The 21,530-nt window shown below is 36.3% G+C and overlaps 1 protein-coding gene across 9 annotated transcripts in view; it reads left to right on the forward strand.

The window, feature by feature from the left end:
• Positions 1-21,530, forward strand: part of DCAF6 (DDB1 and CUL4 associated factor 6) — a 141,441-nt gene that overhangs the window by 43,693 nt on the left and 76,218 nt on the right. For all 9 annotated transcript variants that reach the window (XM_030935411.1, XM_030935412.1, XM_010371788.1 and 6 more), the window contains exons 5-7: positions 11,956-12,069; positions 15,600-15,735; positions 17,548-17,762. In XM_030935411.1, the coding sequence (XP_030791271.1) occupies positions 11,959-12,069; positions 15,600-15,735; positions 17,548-17,762 (462 nt within the window). In that variant the 5' untranslated portion in view covers positions 11,956-11,958. The remainder of the gene's footprint in view (positions 1-11,955; positions 12,070-15,599; positions 15,736-17,547; positions 17,763-21,530) is intronic.

Genomic DNA, 21,530 nt, shown 5'->3' on the forward strand with positions numbered 1-21,530 from the left:
TACAAGGTCACCCTGTTACTCACACTGGAGTGCAGTAGCATGACCATGACTCTCTGCAGCTTCAAACTCCCAGGCTCGAGCAATCTTCTCACCTCAGCCTCTTGAGTAGCTGGGACTACAGGCATGTGCCCCCATGCCCAACTAATTTAATTTTGTTGTTGTTGTTGAGACAGGGTTTTGCTGTGTTGCCAGGGCTGGTCTTCAACTCCTGAGCTCATACAGTCCTTCCACCTGGGCCTCTCACAGTGCCAAGGTTATAGCTGTGCTATACAGCTGAGCTGTACCAGCCTCCAGAGTGCTCTTTTGAAATACTTGCATGTCATTTTTTTGTATTAAATTATTGATAGGTTTCCCTTTTTTTTGTGTTAAACTGGTGTATTTTTTCCATCATTTGAATTCCAGTTCTTTTATGTCCTCATGTTTTTGTTTGTACTTATATGAGTAGTATATGGCTAGATTTTATTTTCTTATCCAGTCTCATAGTTTTGGGATTTTACTGGAGATTTATGAATTTATGTTTATTGTGAGTACTGATATATTTGGATTTGTTTCTATCCCCTATTTTATGTTTTCTACTTTTTTAAAAAAGTTTCCAATCTTTAATAACCTTCCTCTCCTTTTAAAAGTCCACCTTTTGAGGCCAGATGTGGTGGCTCACACCTGTAATCTGAGCACTTCGGGAGGCTGAGGCGCGGATCACTTGAGGCCAGGAATTTGAGACCAGTCCGGCCAATTTGGTGAAACCCTGTCTCTACTAAAAGTAGAAAAATCAGCTGGGCATGGTGGTGCACGCCTGTAATCCCAGCTACTTGGGAGGCTGAGGCTCGAGAATTGCTTGAACAACCCAGGAGACAGAGGTTGCAGTGAGCCAAGACTGTGCCACTGTACTCGAACCTGGGCGACAGAGTGAGAATTTGTCTCAAAAATAAAAAACAGAAATAAAGTCTACCTTTCGAGTTACTTGAGTATTTTACTTTTTGTCCATTGTGTTTCTGTTTCTTGCTTGGAAGATAGACATTCATTTTTGTTATTCCGGAGGTTACCCCAGCTACTTTCACAAGAATATTGAACAAAGCCAAACATCAGTAAATATTTCTACCCTTCACCTGAATAAAGGAACTTGGAACATACCTTGTTCAGTTTTATATGATTATATTGTTCAGGATTTAGTTATATTCTGTTTTCTCTCATGAATTAGATATTATTGGTTTACTGTTAGTGTTTGTTGTTTATTTAGATTTACCTGCATATTTACTAATACCTTTGGCTTACCTTTCCTTCTTCCCATCACACATTTTCTATGTGGTATTATTTTGTACTGAAGGTACATCCTTTAGCAGTTTTTCTTTTCTTTGTTTTTTTTTTTTTTTTTTTTTGAGACGGAGTTTCGTTCTTGTTGCCCAGGTTGAAGTGCGGTGGCATGATCTTGGCTCACTGGAACCTCTGCCTCCCAGGTTCAAGTAATTCTCCTGTCAGCCTCCTGAGTAGCTGGGATTACAGGCGCATACCGCCACTCCTGGCTAATTTTGTTTTTTTTTGTTTTTGTTTTTGTTTTTTTTAGGAGAGATGGGGTTTCTCCATGTTGGCCAGGCTAGTCTCAAACTCCCGACCTCAGGTAATCTGCCCGCCTCGGCCTCTCAAAGTGCTGGGATTACAGGCATGAACCACTGTGCCGGCCCGCATTTTTTTTTTTATATGAGAGTTTGTCGATAGAAAACAATTCCAGTTTCCTTTTCTTTCCTTCATTCATTCTTTCCTTTCTTCCTTTTCTTTCCTTTGTGAAAATGTCTTTTTTTTTTTTTTAATGCCCGTTCTTCAAAGGTAGTTTTGCTGGGTATGGACTTCATTTGTTAGTTATTCTATTTCAGATGATACTCCATTATATTCTGACTTCCATTGTTGAAGTTACAAAGTCAGATATCAGTCTAATTGTGGTTCCTCTGTAGGTAACCTCTTTCTTTTCCTCGACTACTTTTAATTTTGCTTTTCTTTGCCGTTTTTTTTTTTTTTAATTTTATGTCACAAAAGTGTGTCTTGATGTAGATTGTTTTTTATTTTTTATATTTGGGATTTGTTGATGTTCTTGATGTGAGCAATTGGCATCTTGAAAAATGTAGGAAATTCTCAGTCAGTAGGTCTTTGGTTTACTACTTCATTATTCTCTCCATTTTTTTGTAGTCTGGGGAAATTCTGATTAGCCATTTCAGACCTGCTTATTAGACCTTATTCCATTCACTATTTAAAAATTTTTAAATTGAAGTACAGAACATATCGGAAAAGTACATAAATCTTAAGTATATGGCTTAGTGAATTATCACAAAGCAAGTCTGTTCATGTAACTACCACCTGACGCATTAAGTATCCCAAAGCTCCTTTTATCCTGAGTCCTAACACTCTGGAGTTTTCTGTTTTTTGTAATACCCCTGTTTTTCTGTTTTTGAACATTATATAAATGGAAGCATACTTTATGGCTTTTTGTGTCTTTGTTGTTGTTTTTGTATCTGGCTTCTTTTGCTGAGCAAAATCTTAACTCTTTTGAAATTCATGCATGTTTCTTGCAACTATAATTTGTCCATTTTATTGCTGTATAGTATTCCATTATATGAATATACCACAATTTATTTATCTGTTCTATGCTGATGGAAGTTTGGAGAACATTCTTTTACATGTCTTTCAGTACACAAATGCACACATTTGTTTGGGTGTATACTTAGTGGTAAAATTGCTGGGTCATAGAATATATGTTTGGTTATTTTGGAGATAATGCCAAATAGTTTTCCAAAGTGTAGTAACAACTTACATTCCCACCAACAGCATGTAAGAGGTCCTGTTGCTTCTCATTTTTGCCAACAGTTGGTATTTTCAGCTCTACTTTGGTGGATGTATAGTATCATCTTAATTGGTTTCCATTTGCCTTTCTGTGCTGATACTGCTGAGGCTGAGCATCTCTTCGTATGTTTGTTGGTTATTTGGATGTACTCTTATGAAATGTGTAGTCAAATCTCTTGCCTATTTTTTTCTGTTGGGTTGTCTGTCTTGTTATTATAGGAGTTTTTTTTTTTTTTTTTTTTTTAATATCTTCTGCATATGAGCCTATCTTTTCCTATTCTGTGGTTGTATTTTCACTCTCCTAATGGTGAAGGGTTTTGTTTGTTTTGAGAGATGCGGTCTCACTTTGTCACCCAGGCTGGAGGGCAGTGGCATGATTATAGCACCCAGCTGCCTCAAACTCCTGGGTTCAAGGAATCGTCTTGCCTCCCAAATAGCTGGGACTACAGGCATGCACTACTGCACCTGGGTAAGTTTTTAAAAATTTTTTGTAGAGATGGGGCCTTACTGTCTTACTCAGGCTTGTCTAGAACTCCTGGGCTCAAGCGTTCCTCCTGCCTCTGCCTCCTAAAGTGCTGGGATTTCAGCCTAAAATGGTGTCTTTTGATGAAGAAAAGTATTTAATGTTGTCTAGTATATTTGTCTGCTCCTTTATGATTAGTGCCTTTTTTATCCTGGTTAAGAAATCTTTTCCTATCCCAGAGTTATGAAGATATTCTTCTACTTTAATTTCATTGCTTTGTCTTTAGCATTTAGATCTGTCATCTATCTGGATTTGACTTTTGTTACAGTATGACTTGAGTCATCTTTTTTTTTTTCCCCATGTGAAATTTTCTATGTTAACATAATTTATTTTTTAGAAAATTAAATCAAAATCCAAAACAGCACACAAAAGACAGGCCATTTTAACATGATAGACCCATTTACCCAAGATGATTTTTGCCAAATACATATACAAACTTTAATCAGCATAGAATTTTTTTTTTCAAAACTGGTCCTCTGCATCTATTAACAGTTCCCCTTTCTTCCTTATCCTAGTCTCTGGCAACCATCATTCTACTTTCTGTTTCTAAGAATTTGACTATTTTAGATACCTCATATAATTGTAATTATGCAGTATTTGACTTTTGATGTCTGACTTATTTCACTTAGCATGATCATATTGTAGCATATGTCAGAATTTATTTCCTTTTTAAGGCAGGGGAAGATTCCATTGTATGTATATATCACATTTTCTTTATTCATGTATCTAGGCTGGGTGCTGTGGCTCATGCCTGTGATCCCAGCACCTTGGGAGGCCAAGGTGGGCAGATCACTTGAGGTTAGGAGTTCAAGACCAGCCTGGACAACATGATGAAACCCCACCTCTGTTGAAACTACAAAAATTAGCCAGGTGTGGTGGCAGGTGCCTGTAGTCCTAGCTACTCGGGAGGCTGAGGCAGGAGAATCACTTGAAACCAAGAGGTGGAGGATGCAGTGAGCCGAGATCATGCCATTGCACTCCAGCCTGGGTGACAGAGCGAGACTCTGTCTCAAAATAAATAAATAGGTCGGGCGTGATGGCTCATACCCATAATCCCAGCACTTTGGGAGGCTGAGGAGGGCGGATCACGAGGTCAAGAGATCGAGACCATCCTGGCCAACACGGTAAAACCCTGTCTCTACTAAAAATGCAAAAATTAGCTGGGTGTGGTGGCACATACCTGTAGTCGCAGTTACTTGGGAGGCTGAGGCAGGAGAATCACTTGAACACAGGAGGCAGAGGTTGCAGTGAGCTGAGATCACGCCACTGTACTCCAGCTGGGCGACAGAGTGAGACTCCATCTCAAAAATAAATAAATAATTAAATTCATCTAGTGGTGGGTACTTAGGTTGCTTCTATTCCTTGGCTATTGTGAATAATGCTGCAGTGAACATGAGTGTGCAAATATCTCTTCAAGATCCCATTTCCAGTTTTTTTTTTTTTGGATCTATACTCAGAAGCAGAGATTGCTGGATCATATGGTAATTCCATTTTTAAATTTTTGAAGACCTGCCATACTATTTTCCATAGCAGCTCCACTATTTTACATGCCTACCAGCTGTGTGCACGGTGCCAGTTTCTCTGTTTCCTTGCCAACACTTAACTATTTTTTTTTTAGTGGGCATTCCAGTGGACTTGAAGTTTTATCTTACTATGGTTGAGAGTTTTATTTCCCCAAAGATTAGTGAAGTTGAGGTTCTTTTCATATGCTTCTTGGCCATGTGTGTATCTTCTTTGGAGAAATCTCCTTTGCTTATTTTTTAACTGCATTATTTTTTGTTGTTAATATAGGATTCTTTATATATTCTGAATATTAACCCTTTGTCAGATACATGGTTCACAAATATTTTCACCCATTCCATAGATTACCTTTTTACCCTGTTAAGTTTGATGTAGTTCCACTTGTCTGTTACTGCTTTGTTAACCGTGATTTTGTTGTTATATCTCATAAATCATTGTGAAATCCGATGTCATAAAGCTTCTCCCCCATGTTTTCTTTTCTTTTTTTTTGAGACGGAGTCTCGCTCTGTTACCTGGAATGCAGTGGTACAATCTCAGCTCACTGCAACCTCTGCCTCCCAGGTTCAAGCAATTCTCCTGCCTCAGCCTCCTGAGTAGCTGGGATTACAGGCGCACGCCACCATGCCCAGCTAATTTTTTGTATTTTAGTAGAGATGGGGTTTCACCGTGTTGCCCAGTCTGGTCTCGAACTCCTGAGCTCAGGCAGTCTGCCCATCTCCACCTCCGAAGTGCTGGGCTTATAAGGCAGGAGCCACCGCTCCTGGCCTCCCCCGTGTTTTCTTCTAGGAGTTTTATACTTTCAGTTTGTATGTTTAGATCTTTAATCCATTTTGAATTAATTTTTGCATATGTAGGGTAAGGACCCAACTTCATTATTTTGCGTGTAGATAACCAGTTTGCCCAGTAGCTTTTTTCTTGCTTTATGGATTCATTTTTTCCCTCAACTTTTATTTTAGATTCGAGGGGTACATGTGCAGGTTTGTTTCCTAGGTATACTGCATGATGCTGAGGTTTGGGGTACAAATGATCTCATTACCCAGGAACTGAGCATAGTACCCAGTAGTTAGTGTTTCACCCCTTCCTTCCCTTTCTCCCTCCCCACTCTACTAGTTCACAGTTTCTGTTGTTGCCATCTTTATGTCCACAGGTACCCAATGTGTAGCTCCTACTTATAAGTGAGAATGTGTTGTATTTGATTTTCTTTTCCTGTGTTAATTTGCTTAGGATAATGGCCTTCAGCTGCATCTTAGTTGCTGCAAAGGACATGATTTCATTCTTTTGTGTGACTGCATAGTGTTCTATGTGTATGTACCACATTTGCTTCATTCAGTCCACCATTGATAGGCACATAGGTTGATTCCACGTCTTTGCTATTGTGAATAGTGCTGAGATGAACATGTAATTGCGTATATCTTTTTGGTAGAACAATTTGTTTTCTTTTGGATATATACCCAGGATTGGGATTGCTGGGTTGGTCATTCTAAGTTCTTTGAGAAATCTCCAAATTGTTTTCCATAGTGGCTGAACTAATTTACCTTCCCACCAAGTGTATATAAGTATTCCTTTTTCTCTGCAGCCTCACCAGCAACTTTTGTTTCTTGACTTTTTAATAATAGCCATTCTCACTCATATGAGATGGTATCTCATTGTGTTTTTGATTTGCATTTCTCTGAGATTAGTGGATGTGGAACATTTTGTTTTGTGTTTGTTGACTCTTTGTATGTCTTTGGCGAAGTGTCTGTTTATTTTGCTCATTTTTTAAGGGGCTTATTTGGTTTTTGCTTAATTTTTTAAGTTCTTTTTTTTTTTTTTTTTTTCTGAGACGGAGTCTCGCTTCATCGTCAGGCTGGAGTGCAGTGGTGCGATTTCGGCTCGGCTCACTGCAACCTCCGCTTCCTGCGTTCAAACGATTCTCCTGCCTCAGCCTCCCGAGTAGTTGGGATTATAGGCGCGTGCAACCACGCCCAGCTAATGTTTTGTATTTTTAGTAGAGATGTGATTTCACCATGTCAACCAGGATAGTCTCTATCTCCTGACCTCATGATCCGTCCACCTCAGCGTCCCAAAGTGCTGGGATTACAGGCCTGAAATTTTTTAAGTTCTTTGTAGATTCTGGATGTTAGACCTTTGTCGAGTTCATAGTTTGCAAATATTTTCTTTCATTCTTTAGGTTGTTGGTTTACTTTGTTGATAGTTTCTTTTGCTGTGCAGAACTTTTTAGTTTAATTAGGTCCCACTTGTCAATTTTTGTTTTTGTTACAATGGCTTTTGAGGACCTAGTCATAATTTCTTTCTCAAAGCCAATGTCTAGAATGGTGTTTCCTGTATTTTCTTTTAGGATTCTTATAGTTTGAGGTCTTACATTTAAATCTGGAATCCATCTTGAGTTAATTTTTATATATGGTGAAATGTAGGGAGGTCTAGTTTCGTTCTTCTACACATGGCTGGCCGATGATCCCATCACCATTTATTTAATAGGGAGTCCTTTCCCCATTGCTTATTTTTGTCAACTTTGTTGAAGATCAGATGACTGTAGGTGTGTGGCTTTATTTCTGGATTCTCTATTCTGTTTCATTGGTCTGTCTGTGTGTCTGTTTTTGTACCAGTACTATACTGTTTTGGTTACTATAGCCTTAAAGTATGGTTTGAAGTCAAGTAATGTGCTACCTCTGGCTTTGTGCTTTTTGCTTAAGATTGTTTTGGCTATTCAGGCCCTTTTTTGGTTCCATGTGAATTTTAGAATAGTTTTTTCTAATTCTGTGAAAAACGATGTTAGTAGTTTGACAGGAATAGCATTGAATCTGTGGGTTGTATTGGGCTGAATGGTCATTGTAATGATACTGATTCTTCCAATCCATGAGCATGGAATAAATGGAAAAACCTTGTTGCTGTTTGTTGTTTTCATTGATGTTTGTTTAGTGATTTTCCTAGACTAATTCTGTTAAATCTGTATTTTTCAGGTGTAGGCACTGTAGTCTGTGCTTGGTTAGCTTAGTCATCACCTAAGGATTAGACAGAGATTTCTTTAAATGCCTTGAACCAGTAAGCCTGCCAGTCTTTGCCAAAGGGGTCTGTGTGTTTGGGTTGCCTTCAGGTGCCCTGGAAATTTACAACTCTGCCTTAGCTTTCGCTTCTTGCTTGTTCAAAGCCTCAAGGTCAGCCAGGGATGTTATAGTAGGGCCTTCTTGGGTCCTTCTTTGACATGTGCACATCCTTATACATGTGCTTAATTTATAAATTCCCAGAAATATTTTGTTGCTTTTCAAATTCTACTATTAATGTCTAATTCTTATTTTTTACTTTTAATTTTTTCTGGTCATCTTCTTGTTTGCGTCACCTAGTATTACTGCCTCAAGCAACTGTGATGTTAAATCATTGCTGTTGATTATTTTTGACAAACACCCTCAGGATGGGGTTGAATATGGTCAAATTCATGTAAGCCCTTAAAAGGCAGCTTTTCCAGGGAACTTAAGGACAGATTAAATTGTGATAAGTCTTTGAGGATAGGGCATTTGGGTGAGTTCCAAACTTGTTTTGTGACTTTCAGTGGCTGCGAAGTTACTGTTTTTTTTACAACTACCATAGTTGCAAGGCTGCTGTTGACTTAGGGAAAATATCACAAGTTAAAGTGGCTCAAAGCGCACTGTTCTTTGAGATTCAGTTATTTGTCTTGAATAAATGTTTCTTGGATTGTTCTAATCCCTTGGTTAATTTTCACAGTTCTAAAAAAGTTGATTTTGAAATTTTGTAGTGTTCTCAGTGTTTTTATGAAAAAGTATATTTTCAGAGGTCTTATTCAGCCATTGGAGAAGTGTTTCTTCTGTAACATTCTTATACTTTCCTCACCTTCTTGAGGAAGGTTAAATTGTGAGGAAAGCTTCCTAAATGATTCAGATTTCTGAACGTAACTTATAAGGGCATTAACTATAAGAAATAGATGTGTGTTTTAATAATTTAATTTTATAATAGCAGTGTGAGTACATACATAATGAACTCATAGTTCATTAATTAATTTGATTAACAAGTTCAGTATTCTAGTTTTTAAAAATAAATATCCTTGGAAATATATGCTTCCAATAATTTCATTTGTAGACAATAGTATACAAAGCAAAAGTGACCATTTTACTTAATAAAGTCATCAAAGCTAAGTCAATAAATTACATAAATATTTCTTACTGATTAAATAGTTTCATAAGTAAATTAACACTGCTGACTTGATTAGATGGAATACTAGTTACATTTTCACAAATATGAAATGAATAAAAATTCTCATATTTTCCTTGAAATGTGTACTTATTTAGGTTGAATATAGTTTTTATATATTTTTTGCAGGGTATAAATCTTGTTATTCTGTGTTCGTTGCAAAATTGGTTTAATTGAAGCAAAGGACATTGATATATTGTAGTTCGGTAAATTAAAAGTTGTATATTGTATTAGTTCGTTTTCATGCTGCTAATAAAGGCATACCCGAGACTGGGCAGTTTACAAAAGAAAGTTTATTGGACTTACAGTTCTGCGTGCCTGGGAGGCCTCACAATCATGGTGGAAGGTGGAAGGTGTGTCTCACTTGAGAGCAGACAAGAGAACTTGTGTGGGGAAACTCCCATTTTAAAAACCATCAGATCTTGTGAGACTTACCATCACCAAAACAACATGGGAAAGACCTGCCCCCATGATTCGGTTATTACCTCCCACCGGGTCCCTCCCACAACATGTGGCAATTCAAGATAAGATTTGGGTGGGATCACAACCAAACCATGTCTTGTATATGTGTATGTAGTATATGTGTGTGTGTATATACATAAATAAATAAATAAATAAATAAATAAATATGGGGGCGTGGCTTAAAGTAACAAATTTATTATCTTACTGTTCTGGAAGTCAGATGTCTGAAATAAGGTGTACTAGGCTAAAATCAAAGTGTTGGCAGGTGTATATTTCTTCTGGTCTCGCCTTTTCCAGTTTCTGGAGGTTACTTGCATTCCTTGGAGCAAGTCCCCTTCCTCCATCTTCAAACTCAGCAACATAGCATTTTCAGATCTTTTTTTCTCTCTGACTTTTTCCATCATCTTATCTCCTTCTCTGACTCTGACTCTCCTGCCCTGTTTTGCTTGGTAAGACCCTTGTAATTATATTGGGCCTCTGTGGATAATTTAGGATAATCTCCTTATGGTCACAATCCTTAATTAATCACATCTAGAAAATCCCTTTTGCAATCTAAGGTAAAGTATTCATAGGTTCTGACAAATAGGATGTAGATATCTTTGGGCTACCATTATTCTGCTTACCACAATAATAGTAAACCTTTTAAGACAAAGGTTTTCCAAGTAAATTTTTTAAAAGTATAAAACACCTACCGAAAAGTGCTGGCATCGTATATTTGTGCAACTTGGTTAATTTTCACAAAGTAAAATACATGTGAACTCAGCATCTAGAACAAGAAACAGCCCCAATAAGTCCTGTGTGTCCCCTCAAAGGGTTTACCGCTTTCTAGGCTCTTAAAAGTACAGATTAGTTTGGGCTTTTTTACGATTTTATAAAAATCGGAATCATTCTGTGCCTTCTCTTTTGTGTCTGGCTTTTTTCACACAGAAGGTTTGTGAGATTCATTTACGTTGCTGGGAGTAGTAATGATTTGTTCATTATTACTGATGATTTAGTACTTTATTTTAGGAATAGATAACAATTTAATCCTAGTTTATTGTTGGATATTTGGGTTGTTTCAAGTATTTGGCTAATATCAGTAGTGCTGCTATGAACATTCTAGTGCATGTTTTTACGTGCCCCATGCAGGCATTTATTTTTAGTGGAATTGCTGGGTTATAGGGGAAGCATATGATCAGCTTTAATAGATATTGATACATAGTTTTCCATTGCGATTGTTCCATTTTATACTCCTGTCAGCAATGTGTTCCATTACTCCACATCCTCATCAACAGTTGATGTTGTAAGTCTCTTTCATTTTGGCCATTCTGGTATGGTATAGTTGTATATCTTTGTGGTGGTAATTTGTAGTTCCTTGATGGCTGAGTTTGAACACCTTTCATATACACAGTGTTTCAAACATAGGAATATTGTATACACAAAACCATTATAGTGGAGGCACCAGGAACTGTTTCACAGGAGACAGTTTTTCCATGGACATGGAGTGGGGGTGGTTTTGGGTTTAAAACTGTTCTACCTCAGATCACCAGGCATTAGCTTCTCATAAGGAGTGCACAACCTTTGAGAAACACTTCACCATAGGGTCCACACTCCTATGAGAATCTAATGCCATCGCTGATCCTAAGGAGGTGGAGCTGAGGTGGTAATGCTCGCTCGCCTGCTGCTCACTACCTGCTTTGCCACTCACTTCCTAACAGGCTACAGACCAGTACTGGGTCTTTGGGACATAGGGAGAGAGGAACTTACTGAGGCAGGGTTTATAGAGAGCCTCAACTTACAGTACTGTCATTGCTAAATTAGAAGTGGATATAGGCATATCTAAAATATTGTACTTCTTTAAAAAAGATTATTATAGTAAAATACGTATAAAGTTTGACATTTAAACTATTGTTTTGAGAGTACATTTCGTTGACATTAAGTATATTCATGTTGTGTAACCATTACCACAATTAAAATTTTTCTGAGAGGTGAGTTATGCACTTAAATCATTTCAGCATCCCACAGTTTTCTTAAACATTACCAGAGAAGAAAATTTGCTTACCTATTTATTATACAGTTATAAATTCACATAGATAAAACATAAAAATTAAGCTTTGAATAGTTTGAACAAGCTACCTAGGGGAGAATCATTCTTACCTGGTTGTTAGAAGTTTATAACTTCAAATAACTTTTTATCTGAAGTTAAGTTAATGCTAATCTTCAAAGTCCTGAATCATATTAATTTAACAGTTACTTCTTATCTATTTCTATCTGTATTGTACTATTCTGAATCATAGTATGGGTAAGTCATGAATAACCAAAATGCATGGTTTTTGTAACCTTTACCTTAATCATTTTATGAAATAGTAGGAATATTTTTCAGAACCATCTGTTTAAATGTTCAGTATGATTATCTGCACTTTTCTTTTCATCTTCAGATTATGACTGTACCCAATGACCCTTACACTTTTCTCTCTTGTGGTGAAGATGGAACTGTTAGGTGGTTTGATACACGCATCAAAACTAGCTGCACAAAAGAAGATTGTAAAGATGTAAGAATTAAATTTTTATACAAATGAGGCAGAAAAATTAAGGTTATAATTAAAATTGGACAGTAAGTTATGTGGATGGTAAGATTATGGGTGAATTTTAAAATTTTTATTTTGCTAAAATATTTAATAAGCATATTTTTTATCATTAGAAATTGAAAAATGTAAAATATTAATATTGAAGTTGGGGAACTTAATATTTTAATTGTACATTTAAAATATATTTATGAAAATTAAAATAATTGTTCAGTATATACTCTCTAATATTATAAAAACCTGAAGAATTTATATCAATATATCTCATTTACTCATGGAAACAACTTCGACTTACTAAATAGCAGTTACAAAAGCTTGTGGTAGTTTATTGTCTTTTTTTCTCCTTTTAAACCGTAATTACATGTTATCTTTTTAAAAAAGAAGTAATAAGATACCATGCTATCAACATGTTTGTTCAAATTTAGCTCACTTTCCTAAAGATAATATCTCTACTATCAGTTTTTTATGCTTTAATACTATTTAGTTAAATTAATTAATGTATTTTTTTGAGACAAGGTCTCAGTCTGTCATGTCAGACCAGAGTGCAGTGGTGAAATCCTAGCTTACTGCAACCTCAATTTTCTGGGCTCAAGTAATCTTCCTGCCTTAGCCTTCTGAGTAGCTGGGACTACGGGTATGTGCCACTATGCCCAACTAATTTCTTTTGATTTGTAGTAGATATGAGGTCTTGCCATGTTGCCCAGGCTGGTGGTGTCAAACTCCTAGGCATGAGCCACCATGTTTGGCCTTTAATACTATTTTAAACTTATAAAGGCCTGAGAAATCATTCAGTCTTTTGACCCCATACAAGTAATTCCAAGTGATTTTTCCTGACATACATTATTTAGAGCACAATAGTTTTTCCTTGGATCATTTTGAAGTAGGAAATGAAATAAGAAAGTACTATTCAAAAAATATTTTTACTGAAAGTTACAAAAAAAAAAAAAAGAAATTACTATTAATCAGGTTAAGTGCTTGCTAACTAAAGCAGTTACCAACTGGTTAACATGCTTTAGGGTGAAAAGATTATTTTATATATTTGAAACAGAGAAATAAAAGCAAACAAAAAGTAGAAATTGAAAAACCTTTAGGCTGGGCGTGGTGGCTCAAGCCTATAATCCCAGCACTTTGGAAGGCTGAGGCAGGTGGATCACAAGGTCAGGAGTTCAAGATCAGCCTGGTCAACATAGTGAAACCCCGTCTCTACTAAAAATACAAAAAGTTAGCCGGGTGTGGTGACAGGTGCCTGTAATCCCAGCTACTCGGGAGGCTGAGGAAGGAGAATTCCTTGATCCTGGGAGGCGGAGGTTGCCGTGAGCCGAGATCACACCACTGCACTTCAGCTCAGGTGACAGTGCGAGACTCCATGTCAAACAAAACCAAACCAAAAAACCTTTAAACATACAGTTTAATCAGTTTTTTTGTTATGTATTTGTATATACACACATATACAAATAGGGAAACATTGAACTAAACTCAGAAATAAGTTTAAATATCGGGTTATTAGGGGTGTTTGATATACCTGTTCCTTAGAGTAAGTGGTGGGTGCTAAATTTTTTATTGCAAACTCTCTTAAGTTGTTTTAGTGTTTCAATGTAGTAAGATTCAGTTGTGCTTTAAACAAAAACCCCAGGAAAATACAAAAACAAGTCTGATAAGACGTGAAAGTACTCTTTCCTTAGTAAAACTTTTCCTTTACGTATAAAAGTGAAATGAAGCAGAGAGTATAAAGAAAAACTGGTAACTAGAGTAATGCTTAACTACTAAAAACTTAGAATTATGAAAGGCATTTGGTTAATGAATTCTATGTAATGAGAGTAATGTTCTAAAATTAGTAATTGAATAAAGTATAAGGTTAAATTGACTTAAAAACATTACTGGGGACCGGGCGCTGTGGCTCACACCTGTAATCCCAGCACTTTGGAAGGCTGAGGCGGGCAGATCACCTGAGGTTAGGAGTTCGAGACCAGCCTGACCAACATGGAGAAACCCTGTCTCTACTAAAAATACAAAATAAATTAGCTGGGCGTGGTGGCACATGCCTGTAATCCTAGCTACTCAGGAGGCTGAGGCAGGAGAATCTCTTGAACCTGGGAGGCAGAGGTTGCACTGCACTCCAACCTGGCGACAGAGCAAGACTCCATCTCAAAAAAAAAAAAAAAATTACTGAGAAAAATGAGCAGTGAGAGTCATTAGAGAAAACGGTATGGAATCAACAGAGTACCTTCAGGATATATGTTTGGGGTACTAGCTCTTACATTTTCTAATTATTCTACAGAGATAAGTAATAACATTATAGTAAGACCTGTCTCTTGCAGGGTTTGTATTTATATGTGTACTTTATTTTTGAGCTGGTTAAGGAGAAAGGTTTTATAAGTAAAAAAAAGTATACAATGTAAAAGTTAATTTTTTACTATATTTTAATAGCAATGGTTACATTTAAAATATTATGAATAAGCCTGGGCAACATAGTGAGACCCTATTCATACAAAAAAATTTTGAAAAATTAGCCCAGTGTGGTGGTGTGCACCTGTAGTCCTAGCCACTTGAGAGGCTGAGACAGGAGGATCATTTGACCTCAAGAGTCTGAGGTTACAGTGAGCTGTGATCACACCACTGTAAGCCTGGGCAACAGAGCAAGAAATGTCTCAAAAAGAGAAAAAAATATGAATACTATATAAATAATCAATAGTTATCATAGACAGTATGAGAGATTTGTCATAGGTGGGTTATAACTCCGTCTTTACTGTCAAGTGGACCAATAATAGCAGGCATTTCTAATGGTACTAATGACTTAGTGATATATTATAAGGTAATTTTGAATTTTTTACGTTTCTAAAGATGTTCATTATTCATGAGTATGGGAATATTTAACAGGCATTTCTGAGAAATAATTCGAATTGTATTATAACATTGTATGAAATGTAGCTAGTTTGGAAAGAGTTTTAATTGTGGTCACATAAATATGAGTTTCTTGGATTATTACCATCTTTTTGTAGCTGGTGCTGATCTAGTATAATTACTCAGTATTTTCAGTCTTATATTTGAAAGTAATTTTTATTTTTTCCTTTTTAGAATGTATTTAATTGCTCAAATACTGATCATTTTTAAAATCCGTATTTTAATTAAGTTTAGTATTTTCATATTTTTTCTTATTTTGATTGGTTTATAAGGAAAGTATACAATATTGTGGTAGCAATCTATCAATTTTGGAGTTGCATGGCCAACTATAAAGAAAAGAGTATCTTTCTTAGAAATATTGATTGAGTATATTTATTTTGATTTTACATGGGCTGAATGTATTAGAAATAATTTCTAGTAGAAATCTGAAAAAAAAAGTTAAAAGAAAGCCATATTGTTTTTCCGCTCATTGTCATTCTTGACTGAATTAGGAGTTCTGAGAATGGTTATTCTAATTACTATGAGAAAATGTTGTAAATATAATTTCACTTCTGCTGTATAGCTGTATGTAATTGGTATTATGTTATGTTTTGTAGGATATTTTAATTAACTGTCGACGTGCTGCCACGTCTGTTGCTATTTGCCCACCAATACCATATTACCTTGCTGTTGGTTGTTCTGATAGCTCAGTACGAATATATGATCGGCGAATGCTGGGCACAAGAGCTACAGGTAAGAAGATAATATTAGAGAAAATATAGGACTGTCAGTTCAAAGAGTAAATCTTTATGACATCTTCAGTTTTAAAATTTCTTGTTTGTTATAAAATTTCAGAAAATAGTATTTGTTTAGTATGGATTATTATAAAAAAATAACATTTCACCAAGTGTTTATAACCCTTTGGGATGATACTTCTGCAGTTTAACTTTAAAAAGTTGTAACATTTGATGTATTAGTTTGGCAGGACTACCATAACAAATGACCGCAAACTAGGTATCTTAAAGCAACAGAAATTTATTCTCTTAAATTTCTGGAGGCTCAATGTCTGAAATCAGGATGTCTTATGATTGGTTTCTACTGGAGGTTCTGTTCCATGATCTCCCCTAGCTTGTGGTGGTTGCTGCCAATCCTTGGCATCCCCTTGGTATAGATGAATCACTCTAATCTCTGCCACTCTCTTTACATGCCATTCTCCCCATGTGTGTCTGCGTTTACATTTTCCTCTTAGGGCACTAGTCATATTGGATTTGGGCCCACCCTTAATCCAGTTAGGGTGAGGTGTGCCCTGGATTAGTTACCTCACCGTAACTAAACTACATCTGTAAAGGTCACATTCTGTTTAGAATAGTGACTTGGGTATGTATTAATATGTAGCATATGTTTATTCCTGCTTACCTTAAAGTGCTATTAATAATGCTACTATTACCTTAAAGTGCTATTAATAATGAATTTGAATCTAATATAAACCAGTGCTCTTTCCCTTCACTCACTGTAGGATCAAAGTACTTCCAAAATAACCAATTAGAAGTCAACTTCTGTTCACATTTTTTCAGTAAAGGAAGGCCAGGATTACACACACACACACACACACACACACACACACACACACACACACTCTGAATGCACATTCATATATTCACATATTTTATATTGTTAAAAATAAAGGTGGACTTGGGAAGAAGCCAACAATGTCAGTAAAGATGTACATAGATTATTGAGAATGCCAGATGAGATCTTTCTTTTTGAAACTGTGATAGCTTTTATTTATATTGCTACATTAAGTCACATATCTAATCATAATTGAGGAGTCCAGTCTATTTGGATATGTACATTTAGGGAAAACAGTAGTAATATAATATGAAATCATAGGCTTAATTATTGTTTCTCAACAGGTGGACACAATTGACATTTTGAGCATGATAAGACTTCATTGTGCAAGGTTATACAGCTTTGTGGGATTCTTAGAATTTAGCTTTTCTGGGCCCCCAGGGCACAAAGTGCCAGTTGTACACCTATTATATTGCATTGAGTACCAGAGTTAATTAAAATTGGAATAGCGTTCTTAACTCTGTACTATATAACAGGTAAATTTCATGGCAATCAGAAATTTTTTTAAGAAGTAAAAGTTGTATCATCTTAAGGATAGTGCATACATTGCATACTAATTTATGTAGTATGCTAATAAGTATCAGTTTTTTGTAAAACTTTACTATCTTAATTTGGGGCAAACTTTTGGAAGATGACTTCGTGTGACTGTATTTATAAATCATTTTCCTTGATTAACTCATTTCAACAAAGCATATGTAATCTGGAATTCTAGACAATCATGAAGTTTTTTTGTAGAGATGTTACCTTTATACCGTATTCTTTTTTGTTTTGTTACAAAATCTGACTACAGAGAAAGAACCTCTACTAGAAGTAAATGTGATGGCTTTTATTTATGTTGCTACTTTAAGTCACATATGTAATAATTCAGATTAAGAGTTTTAAAAAATGTTTTTCTTTAAAACATTAATTTGAAATAACTTCTTGTTTCTTTTTTAGGAAATTATGCAGGTCGAGGGACTACTGGAATGGTTGCCCGTTTTATTCCTTCCCATCTTAATAATAAGTCCTGCAGAGTGACATCTCTGTGTTACAGTGAAGATGGTCAAGAGATTCTCGTTAGTTACTCTTCAGATTACATATATCTTTTTGACCCGAAAGATGATACAGCACGAGAACTTAAAACTCCTTCTGCAGAAGAGAGAAGAGAAGAGGTAAGTTTACTCAAAGCCATGTCCTTTGGCCGGGCGCGGTGGCTCACGCCTGTAATCCCAGCACTTTGGAGGCCGAGGCGCGTGGATCACCTGAGGTTGGGAGTTCGTGACCAACCTAACCAACACGGAGAAACCCTGTCTCTACTAAAAATACAAATTTAGCTGGGCATGGTGGCACATGCCTGTAATCCCAGCTACTCAGGAGGCTGAGGCAGGAGAATTGCTTAAATCCGGGAGGTGGAGGTTGTGGTGAGCTAAGATCGCACCATTGCACTCCAGCCTGGGCAACAAGAGCGAAACTCCATCTCAAGAAAAAAAAAAAGAAAAAGAAAAAAAACGCCATGTCCTTTATTTAATTCAGAAACAATTCAGTGACTCTTGGGGCCTAAAGGCCAAAAAGAAAAAAAAAAAACATTAATCTTCAAGGCACTTACAGTTCAGAAAACAAAAAACATGAGACATACTTGAAAGAATAGAAGCTAATAAATTACTATCAGTTATTACTAATTACTATTAGTATTTAGTTACTAATAATAATTTCTAAGTAGTAATGACAAAAATAGTATTTTTGTAATTTGTATTATAATTAGTAATAACTAATAATTACTAGTGTCTATATTAGTAATAATAAATTACTGATTTATTATTGGTATTCTAAATACTATTTCTAACTCACTATTAGTGAATTATTAGGGATAAGACTTTAGAAATAGTATTTTTAATTTTTTTTAAAGAGAATATACTTGATAGCAAAATGTTTATCTTAACTTTGTAGATGTACAGCAGCAGCAAGAAAGATCAACAGTTCTAACACTTGCAGAAAAGGCAATTAAAATAATAGAAAATATGATGATAAATTTCCGAGAGACTAAATGTGTATGTCTATGGATCAATAGAATTTTTACTTACGGCCGGGCGCGGTGGCTCAAGCCTGTAATCCCAGCACTTTGGGAGGCCGAGACGGGCGGATCACGAGGTCAGGAGATCGAGACCATCCTGGCTAACACGGTGAAACCCCGGCTCTACTAAAAATACAAAAACTAGCTGGGCGAGGTGGTGGGCGCCTGTAGTCCCAGCTACGTGGGAGGCTGAGGCAGGAGAATGGCGTAAACCCGGGAGGCAGAGCTTGCAGTGAGCTGAGATCTGGCCACTGCACTCCAGTCCGGGCGACAGAGCGAGACTCTGCCTCAAAAAAAAAAAAAAAAAAAAAAAAAAAAAGAATTTTTACTTACTACCATTTACCCTTCGTATGTGGACAGCAATCCCTTTCTCTCCCAATTGTGCCTCTTTCACAGTTACATACTAGTGATTTATAACATTAACCCTAGGTATATTTTATAAAATAAATATAAGTGGGAAAAAGATAAGTTAAAGTAGTTGTATATATTGAAAAGTAGGTGAATGAATTACTTTCACAAAACTACTAAAAGATAATGAATTTATTATTTATAAAAGGGGAAAAGTAGAAGTAAGGTATCTGACAGTATACAGCTGTAGAAAAATGTCTAACCTGTTAAGCTTCTTTCCTCAATATGTTTTTCATTTTGGCTTTCTTATTTTATAATGTTCTGTGTTTATTCACTCTGAACTTTGGCTTGTAAAAGTCTTGAAATTAACCATTGATTTTTATTTTCAGTGACTTTTTGGTATTGGCTCAATGCCTATTAATACATTTTAAACGTTACTAATAACACTGATTTTGGAATTCCTATGAGATACAAAACTATATTCATTCCTCATAATTTCAGGTATAGAGGGCTGTAAAATTAGAAAAGAAATCAGTATTACTTTATAAATATACTTTGAGATTTTTATCACAGCAGTGTATTTATTTGAATTAGGAAATTGATGAAGAAGGGTATGATGGCTAATAAAATGATTTTTGAGTTTATTCTGGTTGAAAACAAGAAATCTGCTCTGTCATTTTGTTACTGCTGTATAAATTTCCCCTTGAAATACATGGGTAAGTAAAGTTATAGTCATACTGTGATTGTTACATAATGAGAGTTGGAAGTCCATAGACATTTTAAGTGGGCCAACTAGTTTTGATACCATAGAATACTTAGCCAAAAGATATTTATATAATCAGAGTGAAAGAGACTGAGTCATGAACATTTTTTTTTTGTCTGGGAGCCTTTTCCTTGGTCTTGTTTATTGCATTAACTAAATTAAGAAAAATAATGCTGAAAGTGGATTTAAATTATGCTTATTGGCTGGGCGCAGTGGTTCACGCCTGTAATCCCAACACTTTGGGAGGCCAAGGCGGGTGGATCACCTGAGGTCAGGAGTTTGAGACCAGCCTGGCCAACATGGTGAAACCCTGTCTCTACTAAAAATACAAACATTAGCCGGGCTTGGTGGTGGGTGCCTGTAATCCCAGCTACTTGGGAGGTTGAGGCAAGAGAATCCCTGGAACCCTGGAGAAGGAGGTTTCAGTGAGCCAAGATCGCGCCACTGCACTCCAGCCTGGGCGACAGGAGGGAAAGTCAGTCTCAGGGGAAAAAAAAAAAAAGCGTATATAACAAACCAAACAATTCAGAAGTATGCATAGAAGAAATTAATAACCTGTCTTATTTGTAATTCTAACACGTTTTGGTGTTTTATACTAAAACTTTGCTGATAGTGTTCGGACAAACTCAACTCACCAAATATTTATTGGGTGCCTACTATACACCAAGTCCTCTACTAAACTTTGGAAAATGATCCTTTGTTGTCATTTCAACGATGTTCACAGCATCTTCACTAGGAGTTGCTTCTTACGGATAAGCAAAGAAAGTGGTTTGAGCCTCAGGAAACCACTTTGCTCATCTGTAAGGAGCAACTCCTTACCTGTTCAAGTTTTATCATGAGATTGCAACAATTCAGTCACACCTTCAGTCTGTACTTCTAATTCTAGTTCTTTTGTTGTTCTCACCTCATCTACAGTGACTACCTCTACTGAAGTCTTCTATCCCTCAAAGTGATCCATTAGGGTTGGAATTAACTTCTTCCAAACCCCTGTTAATATTGTCATTTTGACCTCCCACGAATCACAGATGTTCTTAATAAGGCATCTAGAATGGTGAATCCTTTCTAGGTGTTCAGTTGACTTTTCACAGATCCATAAGAGGAATCACTATCTGTGGCAGCTATAACCTTACAAAATGTGTTTCTTAAATAAGACCTGAAAGTTGAAATTACTCTTTGATCCATGGGATGCAATGAAAACGTTAATCTCCTTGTATATCTCCATCAGAGCCTTTGGATGACCAGGTGCGCATTGTCAGTGCCCAGTAGTATTTTGAAAGGAATCTTTCTTTCTGGGCAGTAGGTCTCAATAGTGGGCTTCAAATAGTCAGTAAAACATGCTGTAAAGAAATGTGCCCTTACCCAGGCTTTGTTATTCCATTTATAGAGCAGATTCAATTAAACATAATTCTGAAGGGCCTTAGGATTTTCAGAATGGTAAATGAGCATTGGCTTCTGCTTAATGTCACCACTGCATAAGCCCTTAACAAGAGAACCAGCATGTCCTTGGAAGCTTTGAAGCCAGGCATCAACTTCTCCTCTCTAGCTGTAAAAGTACTAAATGGCCTCTGCTTCTGATAGAAGGCTGTTTCATCTGCATTGGAAATCTGTTGTTTAGTGTAGCCACTTTGATCAATTATCTTACCTAGATCTTCTGGATAACTTGCTGCAGCTTCCACATCAGGACTTGCTGGTTTATCTTGTACTTTTATGTTATAGAGAGACAGCTTCTTTCCTTAAACTGCATGAACCAACCCCTCT

This window comes from Rhinopithecus roxellana, chromosome 8, assembly GCF_007565055.1.
Source record: "Rhinopithecus roxellana isolate Shanxi Qingling chromosome 8, ASM756505v1, whole genome shotgun sequence".
Lineage (NCBI taxonomy): Eukaryota > Metazoa > Chordata > Mammalia > Primates > Cercopithecidae > Rhinopithecus > Rhinopithecus roxellana.